The sequence below is a fragment of the Syngnathus floridae genome, chromosome 4 (assembly GCF_059516105.1).
Source record: "Syngnathus floridae isolate MCC-2025c chromosome 4, RoL_Sflo_1.0, whole genome shotgun sequence".
NCBI classification, from domain to species: domain Eukaryota; kingdom Metazoa; phylum Chordata; class Actinopteri; order Syngnathiformes; family Syngnathidae; genus Syngnathus; species Syngnathus floridae.
This window is the reverse complement of record NC_142416.1, coordinates 10,032,667-10,059,532: the sequence shown is the minus strand read 5'-3', so window position 1 is coordinate 10,059,532 and position 26,866 is coordinate 10,032,667. Positions and strand designations below refer to the sequence as shown.

Here is a 26,866-nt window from a genome sequence, read left to right as displayed (position 1 = left end):
ATAAGAAATGGAAGATAGGGGAACTAATAGACTCCAAGCTATTAGCATCACGGTGGGACTAAAGCATAATGCTTCATTAAACTGAATTAAAGCAACCCATGTGTGATCGTACTAGATGGGAAACCCTTTTAGTGACAACTTCCCAACAACATGGAAAATCTACCCTTTGAACACGAGCTCAGAGTACCGTCCTGACAATGGAAAAGAAGCACCATGTGGAGTTTAGTTGGTAGCTTTACCAGCATTGGATATTTCTGTTGTGGCCCGTAGCTGTGAGCATAATATATGACTCACGCTCTGCAAAAACATTCTAAAATAATTGCACCACTGGTTACTGGAAACATTACATCTTGATGCCAAATCGAATCATTTTGAATAATTCAAGCCTTATCAGGTACCAAAACCGTATTCCCTAGACAGCTGCATGGGCTTTATTGGGCAGCCCCTTTGGTTTCGATCGTTTCTATTATTGGACTTCCTTAATTTGCCAAATGTGTAGAAGATTTACATTGCCAACCCAAGGTTTGGCCTGGAGGAGATGAGGGGAAGACGAGATGAGGGGCGCAACTGCACTTAACTGGTTTTGTTAAGAGGCTCCAGTGTGCGCGCTGGCTGGCGTCGCACAGCCCCAATCAGGTGGCATTACGCGCGGTCTTTGAGCTCACCATTGGCTGGTGGGGAAAGAAGCAGTGCGCAAAACCAACCCGCTGCTCACACTCGCCTGACAGAAGCCGAGCTGAGAACATCATCCGCTTTGAGCGCACGGACACACTGATTACATTCACGCAGCGAGGTTGGGGGGGGAAGCGCTCTGCTGTTCGTCATACTTTTCATGTAGAAATTGCATTTTTTCCCCCTCTCTCTTTCTCTCTCGCCTCCTCCCCATCTACCAGCCAGTAATTTCCTGTTTTGTGGTCACTTTTTGAGAAGAAGGGCTCAGTGTGTTTCTGCGCGCAGGAAGTATTGGCTATGCATCAGCCTGACGCCAAAACTCAACCGCGCGTTGCGGAGTTGATTAAAACAGAGGCGCTCGGATCAGATGGCTGTGCTTCACACCACTCAAACGACTAAATGTTATGCGACCCGACTCAAAGAAGAGGAATTTGTTATGCTTTTAATCTCACTGCGTTTTTGCAGGAAGATAATTTGGGAATGCGCGCTGCTTGTAAAAAGTAAGGAGTAACAGTTTTTTTCTTTTTCTTTTTTAACAACTTTTCCTTTCTTGAAGTGCACTTTGAGGGAGAAAGCAGAAATGATTCGATTGCTTTTTCTGGTCTCCATCCTGGATGGAGCGCTCTCTCAGCTCCGTTACTCGGTGGCAGAGGAGCAGGAGCCCGGCACCGTGGTTGGAAATATCGCAGAGGATTTGGGGCTGGACATTACCAAACTTTCCGCTCGCCATTTCCGGACTGTGCCTAATTCACGGACACCCTATCTGGAAATGAACTTAGAAAACGGCGCACTTGTGGTGAGAGAGAAAATTGACCGCGAAGAAATCTGCAAGCAGACCATCCCGTGCCTACTGCACCTGGAGGTGTTTTTGGACAACCCATTGGAACTCTTTCGCGTCGAGATTGAAGTGATGGATATCAACGACAATTCACCCAGGTTTCCCGAGACGGACATTTCGGTGGAAATATCCGAGAGCGCCATCCCCGGGACGCGCTTCCCAGTGGAGAACGCCTTCGACCCGGACGTGGGCGCAAATGCTCTCAGCACATACGCCATCACCAATAATAACAATTTTTACCTGGACGTGCAGACTCAAAGTGACGGGAACAAGTTCGCCGAGCTTGTGCTGGAGAAGCCTCTGGACAGGGAGCAGCAAGCTGTGCACCGCTACGTACTCACCGCGGTAGACGGAGGTAACCCTCAGCGCACCGGAACCGCGCTCCTCGTCGTTAGAGTTCTTGATTCGAACGACAACGCGCCCACTTTTGACCAATCCGTCTACTCTGTTAACTTGCGCGAAAATTCCCCCGTGAGCACCCAAGTAATTCAGCTCAACGCCACCGACGTCGACGAGGGGCAAAACGGGGAAATTATTTATTCATTCAGCAACCACAACACCCCCCGGATTAAAGACTTATTCAGCATTGATGCGAGAACGGGCAGAATAGAGGTGGCCGGTGAGGTGGACTATGAGGAGAGCAACACGCACCAGATTTACGTGCAGGCAAAAGATTTGGGGGCGAATGCTGTCCCCGCTCATTGCAAAGTGCTCGTGAAACTCGTGGACGTGAACGATAACACTCCTGAGATTGGCTTCAGCACCGTGACCGAGTCCGTGAGCGAGCAGGACGCCCCCGGCACCGTGATTGCACTTTTCAGCGTCTCGGATCGAGACTCGGGCGAGAACGGTTTAATGAGCTGCGAGATCCTGGGAGATGTCCCTTTCAAGCTCAAGTCGTCTTTTAAGAACTACTACACTATTGTGACGGACGGCCCGCTGGACCGTGAGACAACTGAGTCCTACACCATCACGGTGGTGGCGAAAGATAAGGGGCAGCCCCCTCTTGCCACCAGCAAGTCCATAAAAGTGCACGTCTCTGATGAGAATGACAACGCGCCCCGTTTTACGCAGGTGGTTTATGACGTGTATGTGACCGAGAATAATGTGCCCGGGGCTTTCATTCATGCTGTGAGCGCTTTAGACCCTGATATTGGACAGAACGCTCTTCTTACTTACTCCATATTGGAGTGTGACATACAGGGCATGTCTGTGGACACTTATGTTTCCATAAATCAGGACACCGGTTACCTTTACGCACTGCGTTCTTTCGATTATGAGCAGCTCAAAGAGTTCAGCTTCATGGTCCAGGCAAAGGACACAGGAACACCTGAGCTCTTCTCGAATGCCACTGTGAACGTGATCATAGTGGACCAAAACGATAACGCCCCAACTGTCGTAGCCCCCATTGGTAAAAATGGCACCGCTAAGGAGCCCCTGCCACGGTCTGCTGAGCCTGGCTACCTTGTGACACGCGTCGTGGCCATGGACGCGGACGACGGTGAGAACGCTAGGCTGTCCTACAGCATCTCGCGTGGCAACGAGATGGGCATGTTTCGCATGGACTGGAGGACGGGGGAGCTCAGGACCGCCCGCCGGATCTCTCACAAGCGGGACTCTCAGGGCCATTATGACCTGCTAATAGAAGTGAGGGACCATGGGCAGCCCCCCCTCTCATCGTCAGCCAGCGTGAGTGTGATATTAGTGGACAGTGTGGTCGAAGGTCGCAGTGGAGATCGCGGCTCTGCCTCCAAGGCAAAGGAGACCTCTCTCGACCTGACGCTCATTCTCATCATAGCCCTCGGCTCGGTGTCCTTTATCTTCCTCTTGGCCATGATTGTCTTGGCCGTGCGTTGCCAAAAGGACAAGAAACTCAACCTGTACACCTGCCTATTAGCTGGTGACTGTTGCATGTGTTGCGGCTCCTGTTGCAGCAGGCACGCTCGAGGCCGCAAGCAGAAGAAGCTGAGTAAGTCCGACATCATGTTGGTTCAGAGTACCAATGTGACATCCGGAGTTGGGCCTGTGGGGCAGGTGCCCGTGGAGGAGTCGGGAGTCGGCAGTGTCGGAGGTGGATTTGGCTCCCATCATCACCAGAATCAGAACTCCTACTGCTACCAAGTGTGTTTGACACCAGAATCGGCCAAAACTGATCTGATGTTCCTGAAACCATGCAGCCCCTCACGAAGCACCGATACGGACCACACCAACCCGTGTGGCGCTTTAGTTACTGGTTACAGCGACCAACAACCAGACATCATATCCAACGGCAGTATTCTTTCCAGTGAGGTAAGAATCTATATTTTTCCTCCGATCTGCTGCACTACAATATTAAAATTTTATATATAGGCAGAAATCCATTTGTTTCATGTTTTCTATTGAAATCACGTCAAAGCAAAGCCCCTCAAAAGATGAAAATTCTATTGACTGATTGTTTTGCTCTGTGGCCTTTAATCATTGTCATACCTAATGGTGATTGGACATGTCAATTGTTAAATCTCCCGTGGCCCTTTAGTTTTTATTCACTCGTGTCAGCTAAAGCAGACAAGAACTCGTGAGTTCCTGTCACTCTGACTCTGTGTATCTTTAAGTATATCTTATTTAAATTATTGCTTTGATTTGTTATGATTTAATTTGCCTTAAAGTGCACAGAGAGGCCCGTAATGCTAATACTGTGTATTCTAACTTCAAGGCCGTTTGAAATTAACGTAATAGAAATCATCTTCAGTCAATTTTATTCACGGAAATTACTCTACTAAGCAACTTAATTTATTGGAATTTTTGCATAAAAAAGAATCAAGTAATACGCTCGCTATGTGGAGGACATAGATGCTTCTAATTATGTCCATTTTTCTCCCAAGAATGATTCATATACTGCATATACTCAGTCTGCCAAAAAATATTGAGGCGGCAAACATTAGACGAAAAGAGATAAGTGAGTTGGTGGCCCCATTTTGTGCTCAGCCTGTGCGTTTTGCACCGGAGAGCTTTGAGGACTTGAAGCTTTTTTGTTGATTGCATTGTGGCTGGAGTTTTGCCAGACAGCCAGTCACAGTCTTGCCTTAGCTGGGCTTTAAGTATTCTCTGCACGACCCAGCATGGCAGCAGCGTGAACAAAGGTTGTTCAGTCCCAGCGTAGGCTGGCTCAATCATTTACACATTCAATTGCCTCCTAACCCACTCTCCACTGCTCTCTTCTCACCCAGTCATTAAGTGGATGCGTGCGTGCAAGTGGATGCATTCAACATTCGTACTGCCTATGCCACCGCATAAATAGTTTGTAACAAGCTACGCTAATATGTGCAGTTGTGTTTCTCTAATGGATGTGATCACCCGTGTCTATTTTTAGTTGAAATGACATGCTTTGTTTTTATGGGTTTTGTAGAATAAACACCAACGTGCGGAACTCAGCTACCTGGTGGACAGACCAAGACGTGTTAACAGGTAGTGTGAAGGACGTAGTCTGTTTCTCTTGCACACAGATATACTAAGCATGTGCACCCACACATACAACCCCCAATACACACGCACGCACACACATCCCGATTGTAGCAATGTGCTGAGTAAGGCAAACCACCTAGCCATTCACTACCTAAGGACCGCTAACATCTAGTTGGCCAAAGGGAACCAGTGTCTATTCACAGATCTATAAAACTGAATATTACACCCATCAGTATCAGTCTTGTGGATTCTGCATCATTAATTGTGGCTCTGAGAGGCTACATGGTTCCCAATGTGTCCGTAATGTAGCTCTTCAATTTGGCACCAGTCCCATAACTGGCAGAGCGCTGCCTATTAAAGCTCTAAGACTGGATTTCATTACATGCCATGTGTAACATCCAATTTAGAATCGTGATGGCCGCCGTGACGGTATTAATGCAGTTATGCGTTAGGGGTTCTGATTCTCTTCTCTCTCTCTTGCTCGCTCTCGGTTGCTTGCACTTGCCTGGCATTTCATTTAATCCCCCCTCCAGTATTGTAGCTTGACCTCCATCTCTACCCACGAATTAGTTTTGTTCTCCTGCACCTCTGTGACTAGCTGTATCATGCCTCTCTCCCCCAGTTCGGCATTTCAAGAAGCAGACATTGTGAGCTCCAAAGACAGTGGTCATGGTGATAGCGAACAAGGTGACAGTGACCATGATGCCACAAACCGGGGTCATTCTGCCGGTGAGTTTTTCTAAACATCATCATATATGTCTTTCATAATAACCGGTTTGTCCATGGGATGTGGTGAATTGGGAATACAGTGAAAGACTGGGATGGCCATGCGACGTTAGCTGGCTTCCATGACATAAACCAAAATAGGAATTGATTGCATTCAGGTGAAAAGATTGCTTAGCAAAACTTTTCTTTGCTTTCCTTATTCACCTCATCTTCTCACTGCTATTCCGCTGAGTGGCACTGAAGCGACAGCAACTCACATGGAGGAAGTGTGAGGCCTGCAGTTCTTTTGTGGCACTAATCAATAAATTCACTCAAGTGAAAGAGAAAGGCACTGAAGCTTAAGTGACATAATGAGATGCATTTCAATCAGCTGTATGAATTGTTGCATTTCTCATTTTTATACCAGTCGGCCAATCGACAGTGTAAGAAATAGGGTTACAGTCTATATCTGGCCCTCAGTATTCTAAAGTACTGAATTGTAAAACAATAAAAATGAGGGGGGGGGTCATGTTTGAATGTAAAATTAATAGTTTTTTGGGGATGAATAATTTATGATTGCATTATAATCGGATTTCAATCTCACATGCTGCTGTATATTTTGTGGTGCACACGACTCATAGAACCATATCACACACAAGCAGGTCCGAGTGTAACACCTATCAAGCGTGTGTGTGTGTGTGTGTGTGTGTGTGCGCGTGTGTGTGTGTGTGTGTGTGTGTGGCGTGTTCAAGGGCAACTCAACAGTATCTTGGAAAGAGACCAGCATCTTTCCAGCAAAGTGTGATACTGTCTTGTTTTTTTTTCTTAAACGTATGTCCACAGCAGGACCTCCTATTTGACCTTCTAGCTTCATAGCTTAAATTCTTATAGATGACCTAAAGCTCCTACTGTTACACCTTCTTCAGGGCCAACAATGGACCTGTATTATCCATATGAGAAATAATACTAAATATTTGTGGCCTGAAAATTTATCGATAAATGGAAAACAAATCTATTGTCAAATGAATCTCCTCATTTTAATATTTAAGTAATCGTTTCGAGGCTTTTTTTTTTTTTTTTTACTAAGGATTGTTGAAAACGTAAGCTCTCAGACTCTCAAAAGTAATAATTCTCTGATTTCTCCAGCCCTTGATGAAAGCGAACTGATTTAACTGTTGTTCGAAATAAGACATTTACAAACATCCACTTTTACTTTGGAAAACAATTTACATAAATCATTTTTGTAGTTTTTAATCACTCGTACCAAAAATAATTGGTTAATAAGCAGTAATTGGCAAAGCAAATAATTTATACACTTTAACGCAAACAAAATGGAATCCAGTTATTCAATTAATTGATCAAATAATCAATTAAATAATCGATTCTAAAAATGTCTGATAGTAATACCCTTTTAAAATATCTTGGGATATAAATAATAATTGTATCCCAAAAGGTACACAACTGTACCTCTTAATATGATAGTAAGAAACAGTTGTACTATTTAAAATACACACGCTGACTATTATTTATAAAATAAACCTTGCTATGCAATTGATTTACAGCTGTACCCTTTTCTCTTTGGTTTCCAGTGTTAAAGAGTCCTTTTTGTAAATAGTTTACCATAGCAGTCATCGTGTTTATGCAAACATTCAATCACATTTGTACCTGTTTATTGATCCAAGTGGAGTCAGACAAAAAGAGGAGCAATCGAAATCACATTTCATATTGAATTGCCCTTTTCCTTTGAGGATTCGCTCCACACAGCTCATATAAGGTCCCCGTCTAGACCTGAGTCTGCCAAATATCGTATCAGTGCTGGGAATATAAACTAGACTTCTTTGGATGTGTGGTGTAGGACCGTGAACGGTACTCATCAGGCTCTGTGGCGTTTGACATTATTTACCACCTGAGGCAAAACACAGAGACATCTACATGCAACTGATAGCATAGCTCTCTGCTCTTGCTTTTCAAGCACTTAAGGAAGGTCACACTGTGTAAATCAGACAGGCAGCGGTTGCAATTTAAATATCTGACTCTTTATCTAACTGTCAGCAATTCTACTCAACAGAGCAGAAGAAAGAACTTTAGAAAAAGGATGACAGAGCATTGACAATCTTTTAAGACATCTTAGTCTTGGTTCAATGCTCATAGGGAAGATGGTTTTACCATTTATTTGGCGTAGATGGTACATGGTAAGTAAGAGAGAGCCAAACTTAAAATAACTAATCACAAGTACACTCAGGTCCGGTTTGGCGCTGGTCTGAGAACATAATGTAGTGTTTGTATTTTATAACATGCATCAACACATTTTCCCTTGTGTTTGATTTTTAAATGAACGGATGATCACTCTACGGAAGGTGGTAGAACATTAGTGGTATTTTTCAATATGGAAGCATTCAAAATGTCAAAGCCTGTTTATGTTTGTGGACAAGTATGCCAATGTAATATAAGGTTTTTATTTTTTGGCATTTCATTTATTATTTTTTTATGTTTCTCATACAGTAGTTATAGTTGTATGGTGTCGTATTGTTGTTTTTTTCTAATACTGCAGTACACATTTACATTTCTTCCGTCAAAAAAGTACTAGTTAGTTTGGATTTCGGACAGACATCGGCTGTGAAACAAGCCCAAGAAAAAGTTGCCATTATTTGAGGGAGCGTCATTCTGTAATAATTTTGTCATAAACATCTGTAAAGTCTAACTAACTGAAAGTTGAAACAAATTGAACCAAAATGATAAGAACATAAATTAGGAATCGTTAAGCTGTCCAACTATTATTGCAGTTGTGTTTCTATGTAGAGATAATATTATATGGCGCAGAATGTAATCTGATTTTATGTGAGCTTTTGTGGTCTCTTAACAGATATGTCAGTATTAGCAGTAGTATTAGGGAAATATATTTACTTTGTAGTCATAGCATATTTGGCACTCTGCCCAGTGTATACAGTAGACCTTTGCTATTCCCCGGGATAAAGATCGAACAGACCGCAAATGATTAATGTTCCTCTAAAAGTGATTATAGTTGCCTATATTTATAGTTCAAATCATGAATATACCACAAGCTGTTCTGCCAAAACATTTAAATATCATTAATAACATTTTCAAAAATTACTGTACAGCTAAGCACGCATATGTCAACAATTTTGTTGTTGATGATGATATTATAGTGATGAATTATTGGAGTGGTGCAACACAGCAAAGCCCAGCAGTCATATTAAAGGTGCCAGAGCTCCCGAGGCAGCCTTTAGATATCGATATAGCAGCCCATAAGTATGCTGCTTCGTAGCCTGTTGGGCTGATGGAGCAGTTAGCACTTTACTGACCCAAAAGTGCTGGGTCCACAGTAGAACAACGTGAAATGGCAGCTGTCCATAGATTTAGAGATGTTCTGCTGAGCTTTTCTTACGGATTCCACCGATGGCCTTGTTTAGTGCTAGCAGACAAGTGTGTATCAAACAGGCAAGCCCCCTGCATTGTGACTTTGGGTTAAAAAACAATGTGCGAATAGTGCTGAACCACAAATATGTTGTGCTCCACTGCAGATTGCTTCTTGACCTCATATGGATCTTTTCATCTAAAGTGCTGGATGTGTCTTTTTTAATTAGTAAACACCAGTTCCGTACACAATTATGTCTCCTGGTTCACTGTGGGCAGGGTGTGTTGGCTAACATGCATTTGTGCTGAGTGCATATTTCCTAGAAGAGAATGCACTGAATAACCCTGAGCTAAAATCAGCATAGACCTCATATCAGTTTTGTGTATTTCTCCAGAATTTGTCTGCTTAAGCAAATTTGCCAGTGTGTACACATCCAAAGAACTGTGTGACGCATGTGTGCGGCAAAGTCTCATCCTTCATTCTGTTTCCCCTACACGTTGGATCTCCGCAACACTTGGCTGAGCAGTAATTCATTTCTGAAGCCTTTGCATAGCAATTATCAAAGGGGGTTTAGAGGCAGGTTGTCCTCACAGGACCGCACATCACAATGTCCCTTTTGGTATGCCTCTGAATATTTAAAATAAAGTGAAAACTATCTGCAGTTGGCAAATTGTCACCCACACCTGCATTTGCTAACCACACAAGCCACCCATTTGACACTTTAGAAAATAAGGCTCCCGATGTTCTTTTAAATCAAAGGGATTGTGCCTCTGAGGTTATCTCCAGATGCTTTTAAAAGTGTGCAAATAGCTTTCCTGAAAGCAGTGTGTCTGCAGTGAAACACTGCTGTGTCAAGATCGGCAGCCCAAGTGATTGACTGCCACACCCTTATCTTGCCCACACCTTCATTCAGGTTGTTTTATTCAAATACGGTACTGTCTTCTCGCTGCATTATTTCCCTTGTCTCGCCCTAATAGGAAATTGAGTGAAGGAGCAAAAAAAAAGGCATCTCGCACACAAATGCTGAGACGGTAGAGAGAACAAAAATTATCGTCATGATGACATTTTCGTGAGAACGAACGCCATGACAAATGAGCCAATTAAATCACTGTGGCAAGAGTGTATGAGATTGATGATTATGAATTAGTAGCTGGCATCATGTTTCCTTGTCAGTGATCTGTCAAAGGCATTTAGCGAGCTGGGTTTAGCAACCACCTTTGCTCACATCCAAGACAATAACTCACATAGGGAATATAGGGCAAAATATTATGATGTAATAGTATTTACAGTAGCATTATTATATAATGGTATTTTTTGCACGATATTTAACGGAGTAGGCTTTAGCTAACCCTGACCCTACTAAGGAAAGGCTATAAAATGGATGCATTATCATTAAAGAAATAGTCAATTAAAGAGCTCATTTGTATTTTGCAACAACTGGAGGTGTGACAGTTGTGAATGTTGTATCGGTTTCATTAAAAGTATCCAGCACATCTCGTTGCATCCAAACAACATACAAAGCAGAGATCAATAACCAGTAGTCACCCAGAGCCTGTACAGTAAGGTGGGATATTAATCAACCAGGCAGCATATGGGCAAGTGGCCATCTCGGCTCTCCATCAAAACATTTAGTAGCTGCCTCTCCGAGGCTCCCAACAATTTCTCTCTCTGTCATTGCTGGGTAGAGTGGCAGCCATCTTGCTCTGTTTCTGCCCCGGGAGGTCTCTGGTTTACTCATCACTGGGCAGCTCATGCCACAAAGCTTTGCTATTCCCCTGCCGTCTTGAGCTGCTGTCCAAATATTGCCATGTCTGTATTCTCTCTGGAACAAAGAAGAAAGTATAAAGTATAAAATTATATATATAGTCTTGCTAGAAGACAACATCAACCAGCAGTAGAGATTTTTTTTAGTGGAAAAAGTGACACCAAAGAAGACAGCTTGAGAGAGAAAGTCAGGAGAAGATGGGCGAATGCAGGACAGGGATGGGCGGAAAGGGGGGGTTGAGTTTGTCTAATCTGGGTACCCACACAGTGCATTCAAACATGTGGCTCATTTTTTTTTTCCCTCAGGATTTGTTTTCCCTCATTTCCTTCAGCTCCTACTTGCTGATCGTATGTCAGGCAGTACAATTAGTCAAATCACTCCAACATGGGATTTCCGAAACGCGCCACGATGTAATGAAAAACAAAATAGTCGGGGGGAAATGTGCTGATGGCTTATTAGAAAGTAGATTGTCTTTGCATTGTGTAGCATTGTTTACCCCATGTGCATGTGCTCAACTTTGTATGCGTGTGTGCGTTCGTGTGAGTGTGTGTGTGTGTTTGCCTGCCGGATGAGGTCATGATGAGGGAGAGCGCTGTTGGCAGGGACTGTCATTGCCACTCACTGTTTTGGTTGTTGTTTGCTTCCTGCCCGAGGAAGTGAAGGTGCTTCATGAGGATCAACAGCCACTGGGTGTCATGTGCACATGGCCTGTCTGCCTCTCTGCTTCCAAGCATTTACATAACTTGGCATAAGAGTACTTTTAAGGCCATGTGTTTGCAAACATATGTGTTGATGTCCCTGTTTGTTAAGAGAAAGCTGGCAGACAACGGCCCCTCTCAGGTTGCAGAGTCTTTGCACACTATGTTTACTCTTTTTCTCCAGAATAAAATACCTCTTTGGTGGCTTTGATTTGATTAAAACGGATATATTTTAAGATGAATGTGCATTGTTACTGTCAAGCACTTATCTGCCCACAGAAGATTAGGATGCTCTAGTTCAACACACGCAAATGTCAACAAATCATTAAAAGGCTAAAGGCTAGGCGTTGATAGAGTTGCCTCTGCATAGATGTTTTGCAGCAGGGTTAGCAAATAATAATAATAAAATAATAATTAATTGGGTAATATTGAAGTGATGAAAATCATGTTCCTGTTAATTTTCATCCCCAGTCATTTTTCTAATTGAGATTAAAAGGTCAACCATACATATTAATATAAAACAGTTCCATTTAAATATGTTTAAGCAAATAATTGAATAACAGCAAACTAATCAAATTGTATTTACTTGTATATAAGATTTCCAATTCTGTATGTATTTAAGCACACTTCCTGTTCCATCTGCAGTGTCCCCCTGTCTGTTTTTGGCCATTGCGCTCTCCATCTGTGTTTTCTGCACTCTTTTTCTCTGTTCCTTATGGCTGCTGCAGCTTTGCTGCCCTGGAAATCTGTGACTCCCGCTTTTGTTTGGCCCGCGCTGTTGATTGTCTGGGAGCCTTGTGTCTCATCTGACTTCATGGTCACTGCGGTCGCATGGCCTGCCTTGCTCCCATGTGTCCTGAAGTACAGTAGCAGCATTATTACCAACACACAGTGCACACAAACATCTCAGCTTTGACCAGATGATCATGATCATAGATGACATTTATCTTTGGAATTAGAGACAGATGATTGCAAGATGAGTACATTTCATTTTCAATTAAAAAAAAAACATGTCAAATTTAAATTTAATCTTTGTCATATGAAAATATTGAGAACACAAAACATTGTTGTCCTATTCAGTAATTGTTTATTTTAAATTCCTTTTCCTGTTCATGGTGGGATGAAGCTTATCAAAACTGACATTTGAACAAGATCACAGTGCCGTATATGACAGACAACCATTGAGTCCAACATTCATGTTAACCAAATGCATGTCATAGTGAGCGGTAGCAGGGCATCAAGACTGTCAGAAAATACAAGAAAGAACAGATAGAATAAAAGAAGCTTGTCCAACAGTTCACTTACAGTAGGCCTATGTGTTAAGTGCAAGTGGTGTCAGAAAGGTTCCAGGGCTGGTGTCCTAAAAGCTATATTTCAAACTCCTACCTTACAAGTGAACATTTTAATCAGAATCTTACCAAACAAATGGGAATGTAACACTTCTCCCAGACATATTGGTACAACTATACGCCTCATACTGTGATATTTTTACTATAGAGAAAGAAAATAACATTAAAAACAACGCAGAAAAAAAATTGTACTCAAGTCAGGCGAGCTTAGCGAGTGGCAACCCAAGATGCGCGCCAGTGGTTTCGCTTCTCGTTTTGGCAAGTTAGCAGAATTGTTTGTCAATACACACATAAGTCCAGGCAGAAGATCCCGGAAGAATTCTTCCAGGAATGCATGAAGGCTTGGCAGAGATTGCTGTGAAGTTTTTATTTTATTTTTTTTTCATTGAAGGGGAATTACTTGGAAGGGGAAGAAAATGTTTGGATTTGAACTATAGTATCTGGAAATTTCCATCTATTCATGTAATGCACTTGGAACCTTTTTTCTTGTCATTTTGATTGTTGTGAATGACACGGAAACTCATGAGACAAATGCTCAATAGAAATGATTGTTTCTCTATTTCTTAAGGCTTTCAGCCCTGAAAAATATTCTTAACATCCGACATTTGTGTCTTTGCTGATCGGAAATTGCTCAGATTTGGTCCCATTATCAATGTGTTCACCCAACTTTAGTTAATCATCATTCAGAAGAAATGACTGGCCTGTGTCTTTTGTAATTTTTTTTTAGTTGAATCACACTATAGTTTATTTATCCCTAATTCTAGATAGCACAATAACTGAAAGAATATATTTGAAATGTAAAGAATAAAATAATGGAGCATTAACTAAAACGTTATCAAGTTATAGTCAGATAAAAACAAACAAAACTAATTTTTACGACAATTCGCACATAACATCACACATGGCAATGGGCAGACAGATAGTGACAGAGGATTGGGCTCAAGCACAACACTATTCTGGAATGCTCCAACTTCTATACGCAATAATAACAATACAGCGGTTTTCCTACCCGTTCTTTTTTATTTCTCGCAGTGTGACCTGTTTAAGGGAGATCAAATAGTAATAGTAGTAAATAGAGATTTATTATCCTGTCAAAGTAAACATAAGTGAAATAGAACATTTGACGAGGTGCATTTATGACATGTCCCACTTTCTTAGCGCTTTCTTCGTTCATAGTGGATAAATATAATTCACGGTACTATGGGCAGATATTTTGAGAGTCAGTTTTATCTGCAAGCAAGAGAAAAGTTAAATAGGAAAACAAAAACAGGGAAAGTTACCCATTTACTCAGTGTACACACTGAAAACTATACGTAGTTTTCAGTGTCTAAATATGTGTTCCCGTCTGTATATTTGGATTACTCTGCATGATTTTGTTTAAGTTATTATGAAAACATTTTATTTTCATGCATTCACTGGTCAAAGTGTTAGTTACACTTGCTCGGCCGATAACAATAGTATCTACTCGATGTCAGCAGTCACATTGTTCACAAGGGTGCATTTCTGCAACTGCAGGCTCTTTGACGGCAAGCCATTTTGGTCCTGAGGGGGTCGGAGAGTGGAGGGGTCGCAAATTGTCCCTTTTTCTGATTCTCATTCTATCGCTTTGCCTTCCTTCTCCCTGATGTAAGCCCTCAACCTCCCGTCTCATTCTTTGATCACACCATTCCATTGCTTTCTCACATTTTAGCAGCTACAGGGGAAACACCAACCAATCTGCACAGGAGAAAATTGGCTGCAGGGTGTAATTATTATGATGACTCTGTTCATGTTTCTTTTTTTCTCTTTTTTCTCCCCATTTATAATCTCGCTCATACACTTATCCTACCACCCTCCTCTCTTTATTCTCTCTAAGAGAGTATAATTAACATAACGTGGATCCCTTTCATGCCCCCTCTTCTATTATATCATTCCCCATGTTAATATAATCTTTTTAGAGGAGCTATTTTGTTTTTGGCTGTAACCTAATGTGAATTACAGACTGTCTCGTAGTATAGGCATGACTGGCACGGGTAATTTGTCCATCAAGTGAATACTTGGTTGCTTTGCGTGTCACATTTCTTGGGGATAATTGTAGTTTTTGTTTATGTGTGATGGTGTTTTAAGACGACGGTACTTGGGGAGATGCTTTTTAAAATGCTGCCTCACTTTGATTGCACATTTCAGACAGAATGAATGAGGTTTAGAGGAAAACAAACTATTTGTTTAATCGGTGTTGGCTTTGTCTCTCTGATGAATAGTTTTCACACACTTTTTTTGTTCTTGTTAGATAAATGATTCATAATCCGTGTCTCCTCCCCAACCCCTGGTCTTTTCCCCCCATCTTGCTTGTCCTCTTCCACAAATTTGCCGCTTCTCTCTCTCATCTATTTTGAACAGTTTTTTTCCTTACTTGCTGTCAGTATTATTTGGTGTCCTCTATTACTGCCTTTTTCTACTTCATTCCCATTGTGCTTACAATGTCCTCTTTGTATTTTCACTGACCTGACTGCAGGTGCTGATCTGTTCTCCAACTGCACAGAAGAGTGCAAAGCCCTGGGCCACTCCGACCGCTGCTGGATGCCATCTTTCGTCCCATCCGATGGACGCCAGGGGCCAGACTATCGCAGCAACCTCCATGTCCCCGGAATGGACGCCACACTGCCAGACACTGAGGTACCCTCCTCTGTCAACCTCTCCGACCAAGTCGCCTTGACATCGTCCACCGCTTCGTCCAGCAATAAGTCATTCTTCACCTTTGGCAAGGATGGTCAAAGGTCACAGTCACACAACAGCCTTCACCATCACCTCCATCCGCAACAGCCGCAGTACAGCTCCAGCACGCTAGAGAGGAAAGAGTATGATAGGGGGACCCTCCCGTACAAATCCACTTTTTTCTGTGAGTATCAGTATGAAAAATCCTTAGGACCCTTTGACTTTGGTCTGGTTCAGCACAGATACTAAAGGAGGGGGTGCTGAATATGCCATTTATTCCTGATCTGGACAATAAACTTGAATTCTCCTGTTTTTAAGGAGCTTAAAAGTGCAAGTTTAGTGTGTTATAATTATAATGTTCTCTTGTAATTAATATTTTTTTGTCAAATGTCAAATGCAATCCATTAATGCTTACCCTCCTATTCCCCAAAATTCACGACATAGACTTCCCCACTAATTTAAATGTTGTCTGTAATTATGTGACATAAAAAATACTAATAAAAAAAGAAAAAGAAAAATTGGACTCATGATTCTGCTCTGGCCCGTTTGTCTCACTCCCACCCTCTATAATATTACCTGTAAAATCCTTTGCCAATTTATTCTTTTATACTATCTGATGGTCATATGAATCAAGGTCATCTACATCAAGCTCACCCCATGTTTTTATGTTACATCGCCTCACACATTTGTCTGAGTGCTGTCTTTGTTTAAAACTTGGATGAATCCACTCTTGACACGTGACTCGGAATCCACAAGGAAAAAATCATCATTCTACTTTATTCTGGAAAAAAATGTGTCCCTTGTGTAGCAAGCAAAGCTGACAAACAACACACAAAAACATTCAGTAAGGAAAGTTGAGCCGCATCATATTGATATCAGTTGGAACATGAAAGGGAATTTCCAGCTCCAAAGAGTTCCATAGCATTCATTAGGAGACGATAACAAATCATTTCCGAGCTCCCACATAGCATGAATAATCTATTACCTCTAAGAGTAGAGAATGGATTCGATATACACACTCAGTAGAGAGGTCATTTCCAATCAAGTCACTAGCATGCACACCATCATCCGCCATGAAACTGCATGCTGACTCGGGGCTGTCTCTCAGGTAAAGGATTGTTTTTGACCTAGTAAACTGTGCCAAACAATGTCTCTCCTGTTCTGCATCACAGAGTAATGATAAATATGCAATATATTTCATAAACATTGGATTTGTGATTTTGGTCTTTTCAAATAAACGGGGTTCATTGTGGCACAGCAGAGGTTGTGTTGCTCAGAAGGGGTCTAAAAACATATCCAAATGTTGCTGCTATGCTAAAATTACATCTATTTTGGTCGTGGTGACGCTAATATTTTTTTTATTAGTAAATAACATGTAATACATTTATTATGCTTACAAAAACAAATTTTGCAGTCTATATATTTTTTTACATAATACAGGCAGAGATGTTTAAATGTTTATCTTCACCATTGTTTTAATAGGTTTTAGTATTAGGCACTGTGGCGTATAAATAACTTCACAGAATGTCCTTTGTGGCATGTATCCTTCAATCAGCTGTATTTGGAGCCGTTACCAAAAAGCCACATGGGAAATAGTGTCATTTGTCTTAATGACTCTTCTCTGTCTTACAGCCCGCAAGAGGATTTGCTAGCTCATTCCATGTGGACCTGTCAGAGACAGCGTGAAGTTCAGTAACATACCACCAACATTGATGATAGAGACTTCAAACTGACTAAATAAACAGAAAGCTGGACAACAACAACAACAACTCTGGATGAATACCATTTTTTCGAGTGGCAAACTATAACAAAGCCTGGGCTTTGATTCCCAAAAGAGGCAAGGAGTATTCAATTCTGAGGAGCTGTCAACCTTCCAGTATTTGACTAGCATTCCAAGGCCTTATTTCTCTCAGCCGGACTGAGATCTGGGCTTGAAACTTTCTTGACGTTGTGAAGATTTCAAAGTTATCAGCAAAGAGAAGCGAAGTAGTGAAACAGGACTACGACAGACCATGAAGGACCTGCTCACTCCCAGATGTGGTTTTGACTCCGAAGAGTTGTGTGTGCCTGTTTACAAACATGAAGCGGAATCAACTTGGACCAATGTCACGTGGAGCCCTTTAGCTATTTCTATGGTCACTAGTGAGCCAACTGTACAAAGACTATGTGGGTATAAAAAAAAAAAGTGAGGGCCAGCAGGTGCTATTCAGGTATTGATGGCACAGAAAAAAAAAAGGACACAGAGAACTGACTACAATTTTAGTGTTTCTGTTTTTTGACCGACTGTCTTTATATAACGTTTTCAGTTCGGTTCTTTCTGTGTGGTTCAAGTGTGAAGAAATATAGATGCATACATATTACAACATATAGATGCATTCAGCAATGTAGAGGTTCAGTCTTTTTCTGAATGACTTTCTACTACAGAAATGGAGCTGAAAGGTCACGTATTATGAGAATGTGTGAACTTCTGAACTAGTGATGATCAATGGAAGTGAAGTGATGAATTACCAGGATGTGATTCTTTTAATGCCCTTGGCCTATACATAAACAATCAGACACATCCGGTGGTTTTTATCATGTGTGAAAAAGTGTTTACTGTGCTCTTTTAAAAAGCGTTTAAATTAATATAAATCTATACATATACAACTATATATATTAACAACTATATACAAACAAAAATATTTGTTTTCCTGAAAACTGTGTAACCATTGGTTTGTACACTTCATTCAATCGAGAATTTCAAGTGCAAGTCGTTCTGACTGAAAATGAGGAATGCTTTTACAAAAAAAAAAAAAGCAAACCCCGTTCAGGTCAACAAAGGATCGGTTGACTTTTTTATTTGATTGTTATATTCACCATGTTACCGAGATCTTGGTCGCCTGTGTATTTTTATCTCAGTATATGCTCATGTACAGGAAGGGGGGGGGGGGGGGGGGGGGGTATTACAACTGAGCTATATTTCAAAGATTTTACAATCATATGCTTACAATTACACACACACTCGCGCACACACACACACACACACACACACACACACATACAGGTCAAGTAATAAATAAACTGTGTCATTGAAATCTTCTAATCTGTGTTTTGTCGGGAATAATTTACCAGAAGTTCACTGGGAAACCTGCTCTTCTCTCGGTCTTATCACAGAACACATTTCGCTGTTATTTTTAGTACTTGAATTTTCATAAGACACTGAGTTATGCCTGACGAATTATGTGGACTTTAAAGATGTAATCACTGTGGTTTTGCTTTACTTTCCTATGACCTAAAAAAAAAGGTTATGGTGCCCGTCACTCTCCGCTGACGCCCATCTTCCAAAAATCACTGGAGACAACTCTTCCACCCTCACATTCCAATGCCATCATTCTTTCACGTCAATGTGATTCTCTCATGGCCTTGCAGATGTTCACAAGAGGAGAAAGAACTCTTGAATTCGGGGTCATCGGAAGGGGTGGAGGCTTCTGTCAATTGGCTGGCTGCAAACAGAGATGATCTGTTTGTGTCCATCACGAGATTTCCTTTTTTAAGAAGCAGAGATGCATGTGACTGCCGCATGTGACTGATCCGGTGGTTTCCTGCATGAATGAATGGCCTTTGGGTTTTGGATTAGCATCTCATCCAGAAACATTCCGTCAAACGCTAATGCTTCAGACTGAAGACTAGAAGTAGATGGGCTCCAAATATTTGTATATGAATGTGGTAATTATTCCACATGTATTGCTTTTTATTGAGCAGTCCTACTCCATGTGATGTATTAATTGCTATGTTGTGATTTTGGAATTGAGATGAATGTCTGCATTCTATTACTAGGAAACTATCATAAGCTTTGAATCTTAATCTGGGATTAATGATTTTCTTATAACTTTACTTCTAATTCAGAGAAAAAAAAACGCTATCCCTTTTGACGTATCCATTGGGAACATTTAAATTCTATTTACAGAGATACCAAGCACCATGCACACCTTTTATCAAGAAGCACCTGGCCTGTAACAAAAATGCTCCACTGAACTAAAAGCCGACCTTGTCATAAAATGTTAAGATGTTCTCAGACACTTGGTCATTTTAGTGAGTAGTGAACAGTAAGAACACTTACCTTTTTTTCATAATCTTACAAGACAAGCTAAAATTATAGGCATGACACGGAGTCAAGAATACGTCTAAGAATGAACAAGTCTTTTGATAAAAGCAAAGCAAGAAGATGAACGCAAGTAGCACATTGAACACAAGCTCGACTAAAAGCATTGGTCGATATGAACAGACAAAGATCAAAACATAAGACTGACCATCCGTCCATTCACAACACCGCTTTTCCTGTTGATGGTTGTGGGGGTTGCTGGAGCCTATTCCAGCTGAGATCCGGCAAAAGGCAACATGCTGAACTGGTTGCCATCCATTCGCAGGGCACATAGAGAGACACCCACATGCACACCATTTCTGAGTGGGAATGGATCCCACACTGCTCACACACAAGCTAGGCAACCATACCCCTAAATTATCAGCGACCGTACGAGGGTAAGTATAAGGAAAAATGCCAACTAATGAGACAAAGCAAGGTAACGAACTGGAGATGAACAGATGGGGGCCAAGAGTATTAGAAGAAGGGGAAAGTAAAGCTGATGGGCTAAGAAAGATAATTACACAAGAGGAAGGAGACAAGGAAAGGAAAAACCTATTACCCAAATAAAACAAAATGAAAGCACAAATTTAACAGGAGTCTTTGCCGCCTTATGGTTTCATGAATGAAATTGTATAATGGAACTTTACTATCCAGAAGGCTGCATTGATTCTTACAGTAATTAGCTTTAGACACTTCAGTTGGCCAAATGACTAATGAGGGTCATATTGAACGTGACATTATGGTACGTCACTTTTCAAAAGTGAGAATGCTTGAATGCTTTTTTAGCTGCATATTCTTCCAAATGAATTTGTGGTTTTGAACCCAAAATAATTAATTAAGTTTTGTGGTTTTATGGCTGTACTAATTGCACGACGCAATGTTTGACCTTCTGATAGGGGTAACACAAAAACTCCAAAATATTGTCAAAAGAAATCCTCTTTTCTTTCATTTTAGGTCCCAATACAGGTCTACACAGAGTTCATTTGAATAGAATTCCTGATTATTATTTTTTTGTAAGAATAGAAGTTCAATATACTGGCACAAGCATAAAAAGAAAAAACAAGATAAGCATCCTGTTTAGGCAAATACAGACGACCTTAAAGAGGAGATGGACATCTAATCAATGACCCGGAGTTGGCCTGATCTTAAGGCGCCTCCATAGCAGACAAAGTCATTGCAACTGAATCATTGTGTCTAGCTCACTTCTTTTCACTATACAAGGTTGAGTGAGGTGACCTAGCTGTCAGTCTGAGCCTCCGAGCCTTTCCCTCATATTCATCCCTGGCAGACGCACTTCATTACTCTGGCTAAATAGACTTTCAAGAGACCCCATCAGCCCTATCACCTTTCAACGCAGACACCTCATCAGACATACGCACTCTGCCATACGCACACACAAGCGTAACATGACACGCCCACGCAGGCACACATGTTCCACTCTCCCCCCTCTTCTGCCGCCTTATCTCTTTACAGGCCCATCAGTCAACACGCATGCACAGCCATTCACAGACACATTGCTGGTTCACATCAACTCGCCACCTCGTCGGACACCGGCAGACAGCTATTACAGTGGATGCTCAAATGCACATTCATCCTTGCAGCACTCTCCTACTCTGCCGGCCTGCAACAACAACAATTGACCTGAGACATGCAGTAATTTTGCTCTACTTGAAGACATGGACGTACATACGGTTGTCTGGAAGATGTCACAATTTCATGTCAAAGATAATTAGTCAATGTGAATTGGCCTCAGATCTTCAAGTCACATGAAGCTGAAAAGATTAAAAAAAAAAAAATCTTTCTAACTTCTTAACCTTTAGAGAAAGTACTGTACTTGTTGCAGTGATACAACGAGGCATATTAAATCCAAAGATTAATTTTTAATTAAATCAGTTCTCAAAATGACTACCCGAACTGAATGTGAATACACTCAAAGAACATTTTCATGACTCGTTTGATGAAATAATGGTTATGGTTAATCAGCCCTTGGAGGGGGTACAAAGTTTATAGTATTCAAAGCTGAAGCTGGTTTTATTATGGTCTGCATTCATCCCAGGTCTCACGAAAGATGTGATTATAAGCATCTTTTACTGTGATAACTTGATTTGGTTTTTCTTTATCAGTTCTCACGAAAAACGTAGTCAGGCAGTTTGCAATTTGTAAAGAGGATCTCTGAACCGAAAGTAGCAACATTCTACCTTCACTGTTGTTTCACATTTGTATGACACTAAAGTTAATATGTTCATTCATAGATTGAAAAAAAAAATTATCTTTCTAATTTAGATGTAAAAAATTATGTTCCCATAATGTAGTTTCTTCTCAGAAAAAGCCATTATTTTTTCCAATTTGACTTAGAGTTTGGTTAGTGTTATCATGCGTTTTAATGATTTTTTTTTCTTGCCAGACTTGATGCCACCACCAAGGCGAGATATCATAAAATAGGGGGCTTTCTACACGCAACGCTGATCTAAATATAATTAATGGAGGTCAACACTTTGGGTGAAAGCACTTCTAAAGATAGAACTACACATTAATCCACTGTACACATTCTACCCATAAGCCTGCAAAATGGAAAACAGACACACTTTGAAAAAAGGTTAACACCACGGAGGAGCACTGTGCAGCTAAAAAGCTTAATATCTCCCTCAGAAGTCGAAAATAAGAACAATATATTGTAGAAAATGTCTTTGTACTAAGTTTAGCAAAAATACCTTTTCTAAAATCATCGCAAACCACAGAACTCACCTCCAAATGAACGACTTCAAGGCTGCCGGAAACAAAATGGTTTAGCAGCTCAGACAGTAAACACAAACTTGGATGAATAACCCATTGAAATCCAAATGTGTAATTGTGTATACATATATTGTTTGTGGTTGAAGCTTGTAGTACTGCAGAACTGCTCTGCATCTTTGAGAAACTGTATAATGACATTTTATCTCCGTATAGCGTAGCCGTCTTTATTGATCCATCCATCCGTCCGTCCGTCCGTCCGTCCGTCCGTCCATCCATCCATCCATCCATCCATCCATCCATCCATCCATCCATCCATCCATCCATCCATCCATATGCTGTACCACTTTGTCGCCAGGTGTGTCGCGGGCATGCTGGAGCCTATCCCAAGCGTCATTTGGCAGTTGGCGGGGGACACCCTGAACTGGTTGCCAGCCAATCGCAGGGCACACAGAGATGCACAACTACCCGCACTCGCACTTACAGGCAATTTAGTTTTTGGGAAGTGGGAGGAAACCGGACTGCTCGGAGAAAACCCACGCAAGCACAGGGAGAACATGCAAACTCCACACAGGGAGGGCCGGAGGTCGAATGGAACCCGCACCATCTGAACTGTGAGTCAGACATGCGAACCAATGGTCCACCATGCCACCCAGCCGTCTTAATATATATCCATATTTATGTGAATGTAGGCTACCATCATAAGAACAAAAAATGGTATGGGCTAGGAAGAAACTATTATATTGCTAATGGTGAAATTATTTGAATAACATTGCTCATTATGAAAATTTGAATCATGTTAGCTGTGCAATAATGCTAATTAATGTACTCTAACTCCTTTGACTCTGTGTGGTCTGCATGCTCCTTAGTTATTTTAATGACATAAAAGTGACATATACTGGCATCAGTTCTCAATATTTACATTTCAGTTCAATATTTAACCATAGTAATTGATAAAAACATACATGACTTGTCTCAGTCATTGCATACGTAAGTGTTAATGCATAAGTGTTAATATTTTTCTTATAAAGGCAGATATAGTCGTTGATGTTGGACTCCACATTTCTACTAAAGGTGGTGTGTGTGTATGCTTTGAATGAAGATTTGATAAGTTTTGTTTTGATTGGAAGACGTCAGATTTCTTAAGTAGGCAAAATGACCCCAGTGAAACTGGCAGTGACCTAAAAAATAATCTCCAATAACACTAAAACAGTAGCAGCATCAACAAACTATTTTACAATACAAACCAGCACAAACAAAGCACAAACGAAACAGACGGTTTCCCCCAATTTTTTGTGGGGTGGGGAGCCAGCTTCGCAGAGGTGTAAAATGGCAACTCTTAATACAGAACGGGATTCGTCCCTCAACGGGGCTAAGTCCTTTTGTCCTACTTTACAATTACTCAATTTAAGCACCAAAAATTAGCACGCACATACACATGGACACACGCACACACACGGACACACACATCCATGCATGCACACACACGCGCACACACACACGCACACACACACACACGCGCACAAGCTTATGCACTCACTCATTAAGCCTGAAACATTTTGCCCTCAGCCACCATCCCCTCTTATTCTAATATTCTGGATACAAAGTAGTGAGTTGGTAACCTGGGGTGACGGAATCAGGCCTCTGATTCATTCCCTGACCCCCCTAAGGGAGGAAACAACCCAGGAGAGGACAGATCGTAGCCTCTAACATTGAGTTAACACAAGTTGATTGACAAAGACAAAACAGGCTAAGTCCACATCCACTATGAATGATTTAAAGAAGTGAAAATCTCCAAGGGCAACAAATGCATGAAAAGAAAAAAAACAACAACTGTAACTAGATAACTGCTTTACACTTGATAATACAAGCCTGGTACTTGAATATAATGTTCCTAAGAAGACTGCACACTTGTTTATTTTTTCACTTTAAGCCAGAGATCACAAACTCAATTTACCTGTTGGCCACTGGAGGTAGAGTTTGGGGTGAGACTGGTGTTTTTTTTAATATTGTTTTTTTTTTTTTTTTTGAACAGGAATGAATAAATAAAATGATAATAATGAAAACAATATAATACAGCAGATATGGAAAACTGAAGAAGCCACATATGTATATTTATATATATATATATGTAGTTGCTGGCTAGAGAAATTTATTAATATCCAGATTCACATGACTGTATTAACATTTCTTAAACCTTGGAAGGAGCATTGTTATGAACATGGCTTCTGTTTACTTCTTGCTTCTAGCGCCCTGGCAGTGCTTCCTCTCGTAAAGCTGAGCTACATTTGGTGTAAGGGAGGAAGCAGTTGAGACCCTTAGTAAGGCTTGAAGATGCTCAGCAGTAAGTCCAGACCTGTACTTGGACTTACTGAAGTTAAAGATAGAAAAGAGCTTTTCGTATATATGTTCTCCATTAAACTTTTATATTAAGGCAACTATCTTCAATTTCTCAAACTCGCCCCCATCGGGCCGGGGGCCGCCAGTTTGAGACCCCTGCTTTGAGCACTATGTTCCATTTCAGTTCAATAAAGGAGTTATTTGGTATATAAATAATAATGCAGTCCACATCTTTCATGGGTAGAGAGGGTTGCACCAACAAATGCATTCCTCTTGAGAAACTAATCTTAACTGATGCCCTTCAACCTCTCATCCCAACAGTTTTACAAAGTGAGACACAGGAGCCATAATCCTTCTCTGAGGAAACGCGTCTGGTCCGAAAACTGAGGATTTGTTCACATGTTGCTCAGGGTAGGCTTTGATCCACTGATGGATAGTGTCTGTATTTCTCCAAATCTCTTTCCACATTTCTTCAACCCAGATTCTGTCTAGTTCGTTTATTCTGTTTTCTTGTGCATGCACTCAGCTGTCACATTGAGACAGAGGTCTTTAGCCTGGAAAGAAAGTTGAGGGTGGTTGTAGTCATACAGAATCATGAAACATTTACTCATTAACAGACTCTCAACACAGATGCCTGAACAAGTCATGTGTAATTAGAACTCTGTGATTGAGTTGGAGAGAGCAGAATTATTCATGCTTTCAAATAATCATATATTGTTTTGTGCGTGACAGTTTTACATAGGTTTACATGTGCAGTTCTGTCATAAGTGACAAATCAGTTGTGATTCATCACATCAAACTAGTACTCTTATTTGCTGAAAGGATCAAAGACAAATTAAATTTTGTTCCGCAACTTTTTCCAGGCTCTTCAGGGGTTTTAAGTTCAGTGACTGCTTTGTAAGCAAGTAACTAGCCTATCCACGTGCATTATTGATAATAAAAGCCCTGTCCAAAGTGATGTGATTATAATTATAATAGATGCCCCGCGGCTGATCAAAGCTACTCTGCACCTTTGACATAATTTAAAGTGTCGTCAAGTCAGGTAACACTGCAACTGAATAAAAACACTGCTTTGCAATGGGTTTTGAGCATATTTATAGTGACATCCTCCTCATGGCCAGTATTTAACAAGCGGCTGCAACATTTCAATCACAGACTGAATGACATGTATTAAAGTGTAAGTCAGCCTTAAAATGTTCTTAAAATGTTCAACTGAACTTCAATTTCATGCGGACTTTGGGTTTCAGAATTTGGAAATCGTGTTAACCCCTAAAGCACATTATTTAAAAAGTTTTGGAAGTGTAATAAAATCAGAGCCATCTATACGAGTGTAGGTATTGGAGAAATTGCAGTAGGGAAATACACACTAAGATACACACACGTGTTCGCATTTGGGGAACATCATTGTTCTGGGAGAAAATTAATCCGATATAATTATTAAAAAATATGATATTACCGATTGGGCTAGCGATTGTGTAGGGACGTCCTATCTGAGCCCTTACCGATCGCTGTCTCTATGGTCGCACAATGGAGTGCTGTTCCGACATCTCATCCAATGCCTTTAAATTAGCCACGGAAATCAAATCACTAGTGCTAAGGTTTAAACGCTAGTCATTAAGCTTTGTACGGTCTTTATATCGTCCATTTAAAACACTACTTCAAAATCTGTGAAGTCAATTGCAGTGTCCACTAAACAACAATGTTTTCTTCTGAGTTTATTTGAAATATGTTTTTTTTAACCAAAGCTACATCCCAATGTCTTGGGCATCGACAATGGTTGTGTGTTGTTTTTTAAAATGTTTTAAGGTTCGTGCTCACAGTTGAAATTTATGACAAAAAAGAAAATGTGGTCCATGACCAAACTGCGTTAGAAAGTCACAAAGAATCGAAGCGCATAAATTCAAGGTTGAGCAGTAATGTTCTGTGCAGCACAACCAGCCAAAACACAGTGTTCTGATTGATAATTTAGGAATATGAATTCAACAGGCAAAATCTACCTGTTTTTATCTATCTCAGAGGGTGGCCATTTTGCCATTTACTGTCAAGTGAAAATGATATTTGAGTTGCGTATGGGTAGAACACAGGCGGGGAAGTGCGAGAGTGCAGTGTGTGTGTTTGTAACTGTGGGTGCACGC

At 41.0% G+C, this 26,866-nt stretch overlaps 1 protein-coding gene across 5 annotated transcripts; it reads left to right on the top strand.

The window, feature by feature from the left end:
• Positions 1-706: 706 nt before the first annotated feature.
• Positions 707-18,454, top strand: pcdh10a (protocadherin 10a). Of its 5 annotated transcripts, none has more exons than XM_088374421.1 (5): positions 707-3,799; positions 4,896-4,954; positions 5,574-5,680; positions 15,339-15,499; positions 17,171-18,454. In XM_088374421.1, the coding sequence occupies exons 1-5, from the start codon at positions 1,253-1,255 to the stop codon at positions 17,222-17,224; spliced, it is 2,928 nt and encodes a 975-aa protein (XP_088230547.1). In that variant the 5' UTR covers positions 707-1,252; the 3' UTR covers positions 17,225-18,454. The 5 variants fall into 5 exon arrangements, with proteins under 5 accessions (XP_088230547.1, XP_088230545.1, XP_088230546.1 ...); XM_088374419.1 differs by having other exon boundaries at positions 15,339-15,722; XM_088374420.1 differs by lacking the exon at positions 17,171-18,454 and adding an exon at positions 15,590-17,144.
• Positions 18,455-26,866: the final 8,412 nt, after the last annotated feature.

Excerpts from the sequence above, each read along its gene's own strand:
- pcdh10a (XM_088374418.1), top strand. The coding sequence starts at position 1,253 with ATGATTCGATTGCTTTTTCTGGTCTCCATCCTGGATGGAGCGCTCTCT. Across the intron at positions 3,800-4,895 it reads GCAGTATTCTTTCCAGTGAG|AATAAACACCAACGTGCGGA; the intron begins GTAAGAATCTAT and ends TGGGTTTTGTAG. Across the intron at positions 4,955-5,573 it reads AGACCAAGACGTGTTAACAG|TTCGGCATTTCAAGAAGCAG; the intron begins GTAGTGTGAAGG and ends TCTCTCCCCCAG.